General features: G+C 45.0%; 1 protein-coding gene across 4 annotated transcripts in view; it reads right to left on the bottom strand.

Moving 5' to 3' along the window:
* Positions 1-12,517, bottom strand: part of LOC124200126 (glutamate-gated chloride channel-like) — a 20,176-nt gene extending 7,659 nt beyond the window's left edge. Inside the window, exons 1-10 of one of the 4 annotated variants that reach the window (XM_046596247.1) lie at positions 12,432-12,517; positions 10,657-10,779; positions 10,078-10,539; positions 9,844-9,973; positions 9,275-9,754; positions 7,742-7,881; positions 1,707-1,822; positions 1,228-1,358; positions 1,072-1,139; positions 404-473 (exon numbers count right to left, since the gene is read on the bottom strand). In XM_046596247.1, coding sequence (XP_046452203.1) covers positions 404-473; positions 1,072-1,139; positions 1,228-1,358; positions 1,707-1,771 — 334 coding nt within the window. In that variant the 5' untranslated portion in view covers positions 1,772-1,822; positions 7,742-7,881; positions 9,275-9,754; ... (2 more) ...; positions 10,657-10,779; positions 12,432-12,517. Of the gene's footprint in view, positions 1-403; positions 474-1,071; positions 1,140-1,227; positions 1,359-1,706; positions 1,825-6,352; positions 6,658-7,741; positions 7,882-9,274; positions 9,755-9,843; positions 9,980-10,077; positions 10,540-10,656; positions 10,780-12,431 lie in introns of those variants that run through there. The other 3 variants (XM_046596246.1, XM_046596245.1, XM_046596249.1) reach the window with 3 other exon arrangements.

Here is a 12,517-nt window from a genome sequence, read left to right as displayed (position 1 = left end):
CGGGGCAAAAGGGCTGCAGCACAGAAGATTCAATTGTTCTCTTGTCTAATCAATACTCGACGTTAGAGCCTCACGAGTGAGACCCTCTAGACTGAAAGGCGGCAGGTTTGGCACTCCTCCCCTCCAAAGATCCCAGCCTGGATGAATCCGCACCTGCTGTTATATAAATATACACTCGCATAGATAGAGCGCGTCGATCCTCTTGGATAGCGAAAAGGGGGGCCCCACTCACTTCGAAATGTGGATCTAACCCATTTGCAGTAGACGCCAGTAGGCTGCAAAAAAGTAGCGACACATCCGCTGGCTGGCTTCCTTCCCTCAGACGAGCACGTCATTAAGAGGCTCCCACCGATTATAAACGGGGATTACAAGTGAAAAAAAATAAGGCTTGAGGGGGGTTTACCTTGCATATTTTCAAACTTGAGGCGATCGTCGAGCCACTCTTCTCGAAACGTCAGGATCACGCTGAATTGCTGTTTTGAAAAAAACAAAAAACAAAAAAAAACAAATTAAATTCATTATCAAAAGGTCACGTTAAAAATAGTTGGACGCTCTCAGACGTCAGGGAAGCTTTGAGTCAGTCATCAGGATTCAAAGTGGCAAGGTAAAAACTCTTCATCTCTACACTTGCTGCTTATAAAGTCAAGACGTTTAATCCTGGATTCTCTTCACTGGGAACGTGTGTGTGTGTCCTGCACTCGCGGAGTTATCGACTTTTCTATTTTTATTTTATTTGGTTTTGTCAAAAGCAATGGCTGCTGCTGCTGTTGTTGTTGTAATGTTTACGCCGTCGGATACAATTAAATGGATAAGAGCAAATATAGTCAAGTTGTAGCCTTCCGGCTTCCAAGTTTCCCCTTTCAGTTTCTCTCAAGAGCGCAGTATCCATCAGGATTGGCAGTGGAACTTGCTGGAACTTGTTTCCACACACTGGCCAAACTATATGCTCTGATGCAACGCTATTATTTAGGTTTCTATATACACACAACAGCAGCAGCAGCTGAGGTTCACCGGCTTTTAACAGACTGAGCACACATTAGCCAAACCGTCAAGGGTTGGGTTTCTATTTACCATTTTGTTGTCGCTGATGTCGGAGATGCCACGAAACATGAGGTTGATGTCGACGATGGTGGGACCATCTGCAACGACAAGAGCAAACAAACGTCCAAAAAAATACCAAAAGTATAGCAACAACAAAAAATATAACTGAATGGTCGAAGTCTAAACCTGTTCCGTTGACAGCCGAGGGTCGGATGCGACGATCGTAGTGAGCCGGTCCTAAAATCTTGTCGAGAATTTGTTTCTCCTTTTCACGAAAGTTGACTTTCTTGTTGGGTCCATTTTGTTGCTGGTTGGCTCTGCGTCGCAGCGCCACAACAGAAATAAAAGAAATAGGAAATTTAAGAGTTAGTAAGGAGGAGAGAGAGAGAGACATATACGTAGAAGGAAATGGAATCATCGATCCAGAATTGCCAACAGTCGGACGGGGGGAACATCGTCCCGACATCAACTGGGAAATGCTTTCAACCGTGAATGACACAGTCGCTTTCACAGGCTACGAGACCTACTAGCCTCTCTGTGTGTGTGTAGGTTGGACAAGAAAAATAAAACATTTCCAGTTGTGTCTGTTTCTATAGACTTGGACAGCTGATGGCCGGGGTTTTTGATACACAAAAGGAGTTGAAACTGTGTGTGTGTATACTCACTCTGACGTCGGAAAGGAGCAAGCTGTCAAGACGGCCAGCAATGCCAGGACATGGGCCGTCGTCATCGTTGCGCTGTTGAACCGATGGCACCACCTTCTACCGCCTCCTCCTCTTTCCTGGAAATCGTGATTAAAAAGGAAACACGTCACGACATTGGATCGAAACTTTGAGCCCGAGAGTCAAGAGAAAAAAACGCAACAAGGAAAAGTTTCGCGACATCTTTCTGGAGTGTGGGGGGACACACACAAAATTGAAACGGATCTGCTCCTCTTCTTCATCGTCGTCGTCGAGAGAACTTTGGACCCCCCCCCTCGAAAAAGAGAAAATGACGACTCGTTATGGAGACGCAAGTTTGCTGGGGTACGTGCGAGAACGATTTCTATTTTTATTTCTATTTTGTTTTCCGTGTCAGACGTCATTGTGCCGGGCCAAACGCTTGGCGCTAAGTGGATGGCAGTCCAAACTGGGGGGGGGGGGTCTTGAGAAGAAGAAAATCCTGGGAATTTTTCGAACGGCGCACTCCTGGGACAGTCGACAGAATTTTCAATCAAACGGAGAGGTGGGAAATGGAAGCTCAGCTTTGCTAAAGTAAATAGGGCGAGGCTTTAAAAAATAAAAACAGCTGATCAAAGCTCGGCGAAAAAGAACGGAAGGAAGTCTAGCAAAAACAAACAAACCCCCCTCTCAAAAAAGCTGGAGGGAGGAGGAGACAACAACAACAAAAAATTCCGTAGAGTTCCGCATCCGCGAATACGTCGTTGGGCGTCTAGAGAAGATGAAACCGACGTTCCGGGGAGGTCGTCATCAGACGAGAGAGAGATAAAAAATAAAACAACAAATAAATAAATAAATAAAAACAGTTGACAGTTGAATTCACGTTGCTGCGCTTTGGCGCAATCATTGATTTTCTGTTCTATACGCAACGTTTGTATTTGCTTTCTAAATTTAGTACTCTTTTTTTTTTATCATTTGATTTAAATAAAAAAGCTTCACTGAATAAAAAATCAAAGTTGAAGAAGCTGTTGTCACAAATTTGAATGCCGTCGTCGCTCGTCGAAGACGATGAATCAAAATTTGCCACCGGGGGCAAAAAAAATAGCGTCGCCGGAATGGTGGCGTTGAAAAAATGTAAAACTGTTGTGTGTGTGTGTACACAAAACGACGTGCGGATGACAGCGAATGTTTATGTTAAAAAGAGTGCACACACTGGACGACATTACATATAGTAAACGAGATGCGCAACTCGCTAGGCATCTGAGAAAAAAACACAGCGATCGAACGCATCGCGGCTGAGAAAAGGGAAGGCCATCCATCAACCGGAAGGAATCTACTAAGAGATTCAAGAGAATTGGAAAACGGTCGGTGCAGCAGCTCCTGGAGAGAGTTGAAAAGGGAAGGCTCCCTCCTCTCTTTCGCTATAAGACCAAGTGAAAAGGAATGAAACCGATTGGATGATGCAAAAAGCCGGAAAAGAGAGAACGGAATGCCAAAGAGTCAAAGTGTGCGTAGAGTGTATAGATGGAAAGAGAGAGAGAGAGCGTGCCCTATGGGCGCCGTGCCAACAACCCTGTGCTGTTCCAGGTCAATGCCTATACAGCTCACCAAGATCAATTTCTTCTTTCTTTTCTTCTCTTCATCTGGGTCCCTCCTCCGAGCTTTTCGTTTTATGTATACAAAAGACGGTCGACATTTCATGGACGGAGACTCTGCAAGCTCGACAGAAAGTTGATCCGCTAGCGACTTGGTTACAACACCATCATCAAAGGCGGCAGCATCATCGTTTGCCCCGATCATTTCAGCTGATTGTTCCCGCGGGAGAAGAAAACGACTAGAGTGTGCACAAAGTCGTCGGCAGGCATATAAATATCCGATTTTTGATGTATAGCATCAACTGCTGGACGGTTAGGGGGGTTTTTTCAGACGATGGCCGTGCGCAGCACATCCAGATCGACCCCCCTGGCATTTGTATGTGTGGCGCTGCGGAATTGATTGCGTGGAAACCGTGACGCCAATACGATCAAAAGTTTTCTCTCCCGACAATATCTCGTGTGTGTCTTGAGAAATAAAAATAAAAAAGGCCTACAGACGTGCCCACCCAATCAAGTGCGCGGCCCGTCAGCCATTACAAAGCCGATAACGGAGAAAAACAGTCGACGATAAAAATTTGTCCCCACCGTTCATTCTGATCGTCCGAGTGAGTTTATACAAGCATCGACAAGTTGACGACCGGCAACAACAACGACAACAACTACACAAAAAGGCAACTACGACTCTTTTTTTTTTATTTTTGTTGTTGTTGCGTCCAGCAGTCGCTCCGCCCTTCCAGCCCAAAAGTCGACCAATTGGTGCTTTAGCAGCAGCCAGCTCCCGTCTTGGCCTGTCGTCGGAGGTTAAAAGCTTCGGGAGCAAAATCGGCCAAGCGTTCGGTCAAGCTCAATATCGACCACATAGAAAAAAAGACACTCTGAATGTTGCAGGACAGAGACCAAACAAAACGTCTTCTTTTATTTTATTTGTTTTCTTTCGTAAAAACCGTGTGACTACGTCGGTTGGAAATCGATATCCCGTTATTTGAATTCAACGTACACAAGCAACGATTCGACGAACCGCTGAGGCTGTCGACGACACAGGCCGTCAATAGCGCCGAAACGAACCTAGATGATTGCGTAGCTCAATTTTGTGATTACATCATCTCGGCGCAACGAAATAATAAGTAGCCTTTTTTTGTCGAATAATCATTTCCGTTTTTTGAAATAAATAAATCAAACTTGGCGGTGGGCAATAGAAAGTGAGCAGGACTTGAAAGGACTCGATAATTCGGGATGGAGGACGACCATTATATTGCCGACAATGGTTAACCCCGGAAATGATGTTTCCGGGAACGTCGTATTTTGAATTTAGTGCATTCTTATATACTCTACTCTACGCCTTGCCAAATCAAATCTGAATTCTTATTTTTATATCGATCAGCCACACACAGCACACACTACGGATGGTGGCGGTGGGGTATTGCATCACGGGCTCAAAAATGAGCTAGAGAAGAATGTTATCTGGTCGTATAAGTCTATATAGTAGTATGTGTGCGAGAGAGATAGAAAAGTCGCCATAGTCAGCAAGTCGATGGGCAAACGATCTAGACGCTAGTAGCGAGGGCGGTCATGCGACTGGCAAACTCGTTAGGATAAGGTCCCGCGGGATGATAAAACACCAAAGTGTATATATAGAGAGGAAGAAAAAGAGAGAGAGACTGTATATAGTGCGGATTGACTGGCTACGGAAGCGGATGAAAGTGGCAGCATAAATCCGCTTTATTGGTCGACTTTGAACATCGATCCGATAGCGAGCCGTGATGCCTATATAGCGCTCCTTCCCCATTTATACAGAAGCTTGTGCCAACGAGTCTCGAAGTGGATATCGTGAGGTAAGGAGCGTCTCTATCCTCCTCCTCCTCCCCTCTGCATCGACATCTTGGCCCATCGAAATTGTCATCAGGAAAAAGAGAAAGAGCCAGAAAACACAAAAAATACGACCACTTCCATTAAGTAGGGGGGGTGGCGAGATCGTGGAAAAAACAACGCCAGCGACGCCGTGTAGAAAAGCAACTCCCGACCGCTAGTGCTGCATCCTGATGACAGTTTTGGATCTGCCATCACATCCAGGAGGGAGTGAAACCAAACAAAAAAAATTCCTGGATGACTGGGAGAGACATTGGCACCAATCAAAAAGATGTTTCTTCGGAAACAATCAAAACCGAGAGAGAGAGAGAAAAGCCAATACGCGCACACAAAGATTGCAGAGAGATTAAAAGTGGGAAAAAGAAGAAACTTTCTCTTGGAAGGGGAGGTCGATAAGACGACCTCCCCACCAGCAGATTCCAGACATGCAACAAAGTTTTTCGGCGTGACACAGACGTGATCAAAGCTTTGATGCACCACCCCACCCCCCCACCTCCATCCTAGTCTATAATAAATGTGAGCCCTGCGCAGAATAATCATTGACAGTTTCTTTGGCTTTTTATTTTTCTCTCAGACATGGTGACCGTCCCACGCATTTGCTACCCCAACCCGACATTGATGAAAAAGTCCTGGGCCCGTATTAGACGGACGTCGCTATTATATCTTTTTGTTTGCCTTCATTTGAAAGCCGTTGATTGGTCGCAGTGCAGTGGAATAAGATTAGTACTCGGGAAACTACTAGAACGCTGGGAGGAAAAAAGAAGAAGAAAATACGAGTCAGATTTGTTATTTTTTTCTGTGTGTGCGCAGAGAGAGGAGGGTATTCGTTGGCTGGATTCCATCGCTCCCTATCATCACTGACGCTGTCACTCGGATTGGGGATAAGCTCATGCAATAACATACACAGATTGGAACGAGGGGAGGAAAGAAAAAAGAGAAAAAACGAACAGTCTGCTCTGATGGGCAATGTATGTGTGGGTTGCGGGGAGAATATAAGCGAGAAAATGATTGAAGGAACGCAGTTCTTCTCTCTCTGCTGGCATCCCAATAAAAAAATAACTCACAAAAGAAAAAGCCAAAAAAAGAAATCCTTTGAAGTTTCTTTGAAATAGAAAAATTGCTCGTCGACTCAATGCACTTGACTCTATAATAATAAATAAAGGACCAATCCGTTGAATTGGGCAAGCCTACCTTGTGTGTGTGTGTATATAATAGACGACGGGAAGAAAGTATATTAAGTCCGAAACGAGAGCGCCTTCGGGATGTCGAGTGTGGCACTGGCGCGCGGGACTAGTCGTGTCGATCGACCGTCTTGTTAGAGATGAACAACCGAGTGCTGTATAGATTTCGCCCGAGACAGAGTCCCCCCCACCGACCGACCGAAAAAAGATGAAGAGGATTCTGCGCGTCTGCGCCTGTCGTCGACAAGAACATTTTCAAGCTGCTGCTGCTGCAGCCGGGACAACACACATCTCCACTAGCTAAGGCTTCCAACAACTATGGTGGGAGTTTCTTTTCTCGGCTAGTAGCTGACACACATCTACTCGTCTGAATTTCCTTTTTCTCTTCGTCTATTGAAAACGCCTCCCATTTTCTTTTCGCAAGAGTTGACTGACGGACGTGGTAACGAGCGCGTAGGGATAGAAAGGCTTTTGTCGTTCGACAGCACAGTGGGGATAACCGGCACACGCTAAATACACTACGTGTGTGCGCAACGTGAAGGAAGAAAATGAGACCCCCCCTCCACATCCACAAAAAAAGGATGTAGTACGTACTGCTTGGTTCACACATCAGCAGAGCCTTTCTGCTCCACAAATCAAGGAATAGAAGAAAAAAGGGGAAATATGACGTGTCCGTTATAGATAGGCTCGTGCTTAAGCCCATCGTAACGGCGGTGGTTGGTTATTAGATACTACATACACCCCTGCTAGTGGGGCTGTCCATATATTACGTAACGCGATGAGGGGGGGGAGGGGGTTGCAAAAAGTGTTACGAAATGTTACAGGGGGGAGGGGGGGAGTTTTGAAAACGTTACGTAGCAAGGCCGAAAATTTTTTTCAATTAAAAAAAGTTAAAACAGTGGCAAAAATATCGATTTCCCACGCTAAAATGTAACTAAAATGGTTCGTCTGTTTAGTTTTTTGTTTCCCACGAATAAACACAGGAAATACAATTCCCCTGAGTGCTGAGCTCGAGAAGCTAATGATCGAGCAAAGCCCTCAGGGGAATGTCGAAATAGGTTTTCAATGATGTCGTCATTGCAGTTCAGACTTTGCGTTATGCCAGTCATCATTTAGCGAGCTCTTTTTCCAAACAAAATGGATAAAAACAAATTATATACTTCTCTTTTCCAATCGTACGTTGAGGCTCACCCTAAATACATGGCTTTAATCAAGAAAATTTTGTATTTTGTATTTTTAAATTCACTGGGAGGGTTTTGTTTTTTGTTACGTAATTAGAAGGGGGGGTGTCTGTTTTTTTGTTACGATCCGTGACAAGGGGGGGAGGGGAGTTCCAAAAAGGTGAAAAATTGCGTTACGTAATATATGGACAGCCCCAGTATAGATTTGATTCTCTCACCTCGAAAAAACAAGGAGACCTCCTTCTTCTTCTTCGTTCGTCGTTCAACTGTTCTCCCACCGTCAATCTAAAGCCCGTCGGATATGCACGAAGACGTGAGGATTCAAAGGAAACCAGACACCGTGCAGCAGCGGAGACGTCTAGAGTATTAAAGGACCCAAAAAGAATAAGAATAAGAGAAATAAAAAGGAGACATGATATACTACCTAGAATGGAACAAGAAGAAGATGTAAGAATCTCCTTAATAATAGCAATACGCTACATATATACTACAGCTCTATTTCTTTCTGTGTGTGTCCGCCGCATCTTTATATTGGATCCAGATAGATCCCTCCATTTCGTCTTTCATTCCCAGAGTATTTTCCCTCCTTGTAGATATGGGAGCGGCCACAACCCTCCCACCAAAAAATATATAACAAAGTTTTTTGACAATATGTCGGGCGACAGAATGCGTAGAAAATCTTGTTGATAGCCAACCGGGAAAAAGTGGTGGTGGGGGAGAAATATTTATCGATATAGACGTCAGGCAATAACGGCCTGCCAGACAGTCTAAACTTTATCCCGTCGAAATGTTATGTTATCTTCAGTTATATGACGCAAGTTTCAGCTGCCGATCCTCGTCGGCCAAAAAAAGTGCGCCCAGTGAATGAGGAGTCACGTCGTTGTTGTTGAGGGGTAGGGTTTTTTTTTATTATTATAGAAAGAGGTTTGGTTTGTCCCGCTTTGCATTCCAAACTTTCCTATCCACCAAACTCTTACCAAAACTTTTTTAATTTTATTTTTTCCCCCCTCCGGTTTTTTCGCTCATCGATCCCGCAATCTACACTTGACATTAACTCTCCACTGATTTCGATTATGTATGCGCGGGTAAATGGAGAACCGGACGTCAGCGAGTACCGCCAGAGGATCTAAAATCTAATCATTTCCAAAAATAAAAAGGATCGACACTTTTTGTCCACCATCTCGCGGTTGATTGACAGAAAACGAACACGCACGATACCAGAGACAAGACAGTCCAGCAGGGTGCTGGGTGCCAAAATAAAGTTGCGAAACGAGCAGAGTTCATCGAGCGTGGCCGGGCAAAAGAAGAAGAAAAAGGCGTCAGAATTGTCAACGAGGCTCTCGCAAGCTGTTGAGCAGCATTGTCAAAAAATAAAAAAGAGGATTGCTGTGTGCGTGTGTCGGGGATCGATCATGAGATATGCATGAACACAACGGCTGGCGCTCTAAATTCTGTCCCGTCTCTCTCTCTCTCTATCTATATCTAACACGCGTTCACATACGCCGAGACATGACGCGATATCTCAATTCGCCGCTATACCAATGCACCACACGAGAGAGAACCCGAGGACCTGCATATATATCCTGTTACATTTTAATACCTTAGCCCGAAGGGAGGGAGTTTGTGCCGGGGTTTTTAATCCGCATAGCGCAGACCCCAAATAGATCGCGACGAACGTATTAAAACCGCAGGAATAATACGGAATTCACGGAATCTTTTTCAACAAAAACAAGGAAATGATTAAATTTTACCTGTCGGCCGTGTGTTGAACTGTTTGTTTCCACCGCAGCACTCGAATTTTTCTTCCGGTGGGGTCACTATGTCGTCGCCGGAATGCGGATCGAAGAGGTTTTTTTTTTAAATTCGGGATGGCACATCCAACGGATGAGAATACGGCCACCTTGGTCCTCTGTTCAACACACTCTCCTCTTCGTATTTCTTCCGTAGGACAAGCCCGGCAGTCGACTCCTCTTCTACGCCGGAGCGATCCTGCTGAGACTCTCGGCGGCCAACCAACCGTATCCGGCGCAGTCGTGGTTGAGATTTGGCTTATTTCTTCCCTTTTTTGGGACGGCCGGCCTGGATGGATAGCATCAAAGTTGGACCATCTGGCGGTCGGAATTTCTACTTTATGCGATGTCGTAAACGCAATCACGGATGATTTATATCGTCACCATACCGCCAGAGTGCTGCAAAGTGTTCTCGCAACCACCTAATTACATTTGCTGCTCCTGTTGCGGGAAAAAATAAAACCAAATCAAATCAAATCAGTTTAATCTCATTAACAATTGAATTATACAAGTGATGCTGTGTTGATTACCATCGCCAAAAAGAGAAGCCATAAATCATTCCAATGATTTAATGCATAACGACGTCCGGATGCTTATCAAATCTTCAAACGTGACTTTTTAAAAAATATAATAATCACGGAAGAACAAGTTTGGCCTAGCCTGTGGCCGGCTGAAATTTACAAAATAAAATGTAAATTCAATTCAATCTTTAACATAGGATCCCGATTTCAACCAAACACGGAGCTAGATGCGTTTATACATACCCGATCCTGGCGTATAGCTCGTGAAGATCAGTAGATGTCACGACCGGTCCGGATCTCTGCGGATGGGCTTTTCCATCCCAGTCAGCAGCAGCAGCCCTCAAAGCAATATGATAACGCACAAAGGGCTCCCAACCATATATATATATATATATGAGGAGGTGAAGAATATATAGGAACATCCGCAAAAGAGGGATGGGTGGGTTGGTGGGGTGGGTGGTGGATCTATTCTTCAATTGGTATCACGTTCTTATATTCGTCGGGGAAAAAACTGTTTCCAAATCAATAAACTATTCTCCCGGCTCCCGTTTCTTCTTCTTCTTTTTCCGTTTGATACATTTATAGAGAACGTACACACACTTTTCTTTGTTGTCCTTTTTTGTTGTTGTTGTTGTTGTTTGGTATTACCAACGGGTCGGCGGGATGGCCGCCTCGGCTGGCGTCGTTTGGTATCCGCGAGAGTAACTGCTAGATGGAATATATACCAGGGGCGCCATACAGACGCCATAAAAAAGAATCAAAAAGGGGGAAAAAGGAAAGAAAGAAAAAGGAAAAAAACTATTCCGGACGACGACGACGTACATAAGGGCATAGGAGACTCCCGCACAAACGCGCTAATCAAATCGTCAACACGCGCGGAACAACATCAGCAGCAGCTTCGGTCAGCAATCTACACACGATAGCTGCGACGACGACGACGACGATCTATATAATAATAATAATATATCAACTTAGCGTGTACCTACATCAACTTTGTGACGGCGGTTGCGTGAAACACATTGGAAAAATCAGAAGACCCGCATTTCGATCGAGGATGTGTGGCCGCGTGATGGCAGGAAGTTGGGGTGGTGGCAAAAAGATGAAAGCCAATCACAATCAGTCAAACCCCTCCTCCTCCCACACATGGGGTTACGTAAACGCGGTGGAAAATCGTGAAAAAAAAGGGGAAAGAGAGCAACTCTCACGGCGTCGTCGTTATAATATTAGCGATGATGAAGCTCTCGTCGCCGCTGGCAACCCCCCACCCCCCCCCCCCACCCCTTTTCTCACTTTCCCCGAGCTCGTGATTCGCATGTGTGTACACGTTCGAGTAGAGATAGAGCTGTTCTATTTCCCCATCTTGTTGATTTCCTCCTCCCGACTGCAATCTTTCTCGCTTGGTCGTGTAGCTGTCGGCGTGTGTGTGTGCGGCAACCATATTTTCGATCAAAATCATCAAATGATTGGGAGGAGGCGTTGTCACGGCCAGGAGTCGTTCATATCCTCCTCTCTCTCATCCGCACCTTGTATATCCCCCCCAAACACATTCAATTGCTCGTTCGTTTCTCTGCGCAATCGGCCGGCGGGAGAAAACGGAAACCGCGGACGGGAGGAGAAACAGAAACAAATTTGAGCCAACGAAAACTCATTTTGCGTCACCCGTTCGATTGGATACATATATAAAATACACACACACACAGCAAGAGGACGGACCTTCTTCTCTGGCCAACGTATTTGATAGGAAAGCCCCGCCAGCACGAACGAACGAACGAACGGACGGACGAGGGGAAAAGCCTTATTGCATTCGTTGTGTGGACTCGAGAGATTCAATTTGGGCGATGGATTTAATAAGCGAGTTGAGGGCGAAAGGGACTAACTGCCAAGTGAGAGGGAAACAAATCCTGAATTGCGAATCAACACTTTTTTTCTTTTCCATCAGTGGAAAAATAAATTCGGAGATTTGAGATTTCACGGGACCGGAAAATGCGATCATTGGGTCCAACGGCACACGTGCCATCTTCGAAAAAATGATGGCTCAAACAATTGCCATGTACAAAATTTACATCGAGCAGATCTTACGTAACGTACGGAGAGAGATGGAAATCAAGGTTTTCTTTTTCTATATAGCTATAGGTTGTGCTAAGACTGTGTGCAGCAGTCGCCATCATATCGACTCATCAGGCGGGCGGGATCGATAAAAGCCGACACACAACGACGAATAAGGGGAGTCGTCGTCGTCGTTGGGGGTTGTATAATGAAGCGCGTACAACATCATTTATATATGAAAATACACACAGACGAGAGAGGGGAGGAGAGTCTTTGGCTGTGCTCATTGACTGAGGGAGAGAAAAGACGCAGTTGAAAACACCGACTGGAAACAAATGGATCTCTCAAAGAACTTGAAGGAGCTGCAAAGAGCATCAGAAAGCCGCAAAAATAAGCCACCATCATGCATCTCGTATACTTGATTTGGGATACATATACAGCTAGACCCCATTAACTTTAAGTTTGATTTCACTTTCGACTATCCTCTACAGTACTTTGTTTTGGCACTTGAACGATAACAAAAACACACTGGGAAATGTGAAAGAACTTACTCCAAATTGTCCATGATCCAAACACGTGAAGAATTGAGCGCCAAAATGCACTCAAAATGGACAGGTCTGCTCCATCGACGAACTTG

Source organism: Daphnia pulex, chromosome 8 (assembly GCF_021134715.1).
Source record: "Daphnia pulex isolate KAP4 chromosome 8, ASM2113471v1".
In the NCBI taxonomy this organism is placed as follows: Eukaryota; Metazoa; Arthropoda; class Branchiopoda; order Diplostraca; family Daphniidae; genus Daphnia; species Daphnia pulex.
Note: the sequence above shows the minus strand (reverse complement) of the source record. Positions and strands in the feature narration are given on the sequence as shown.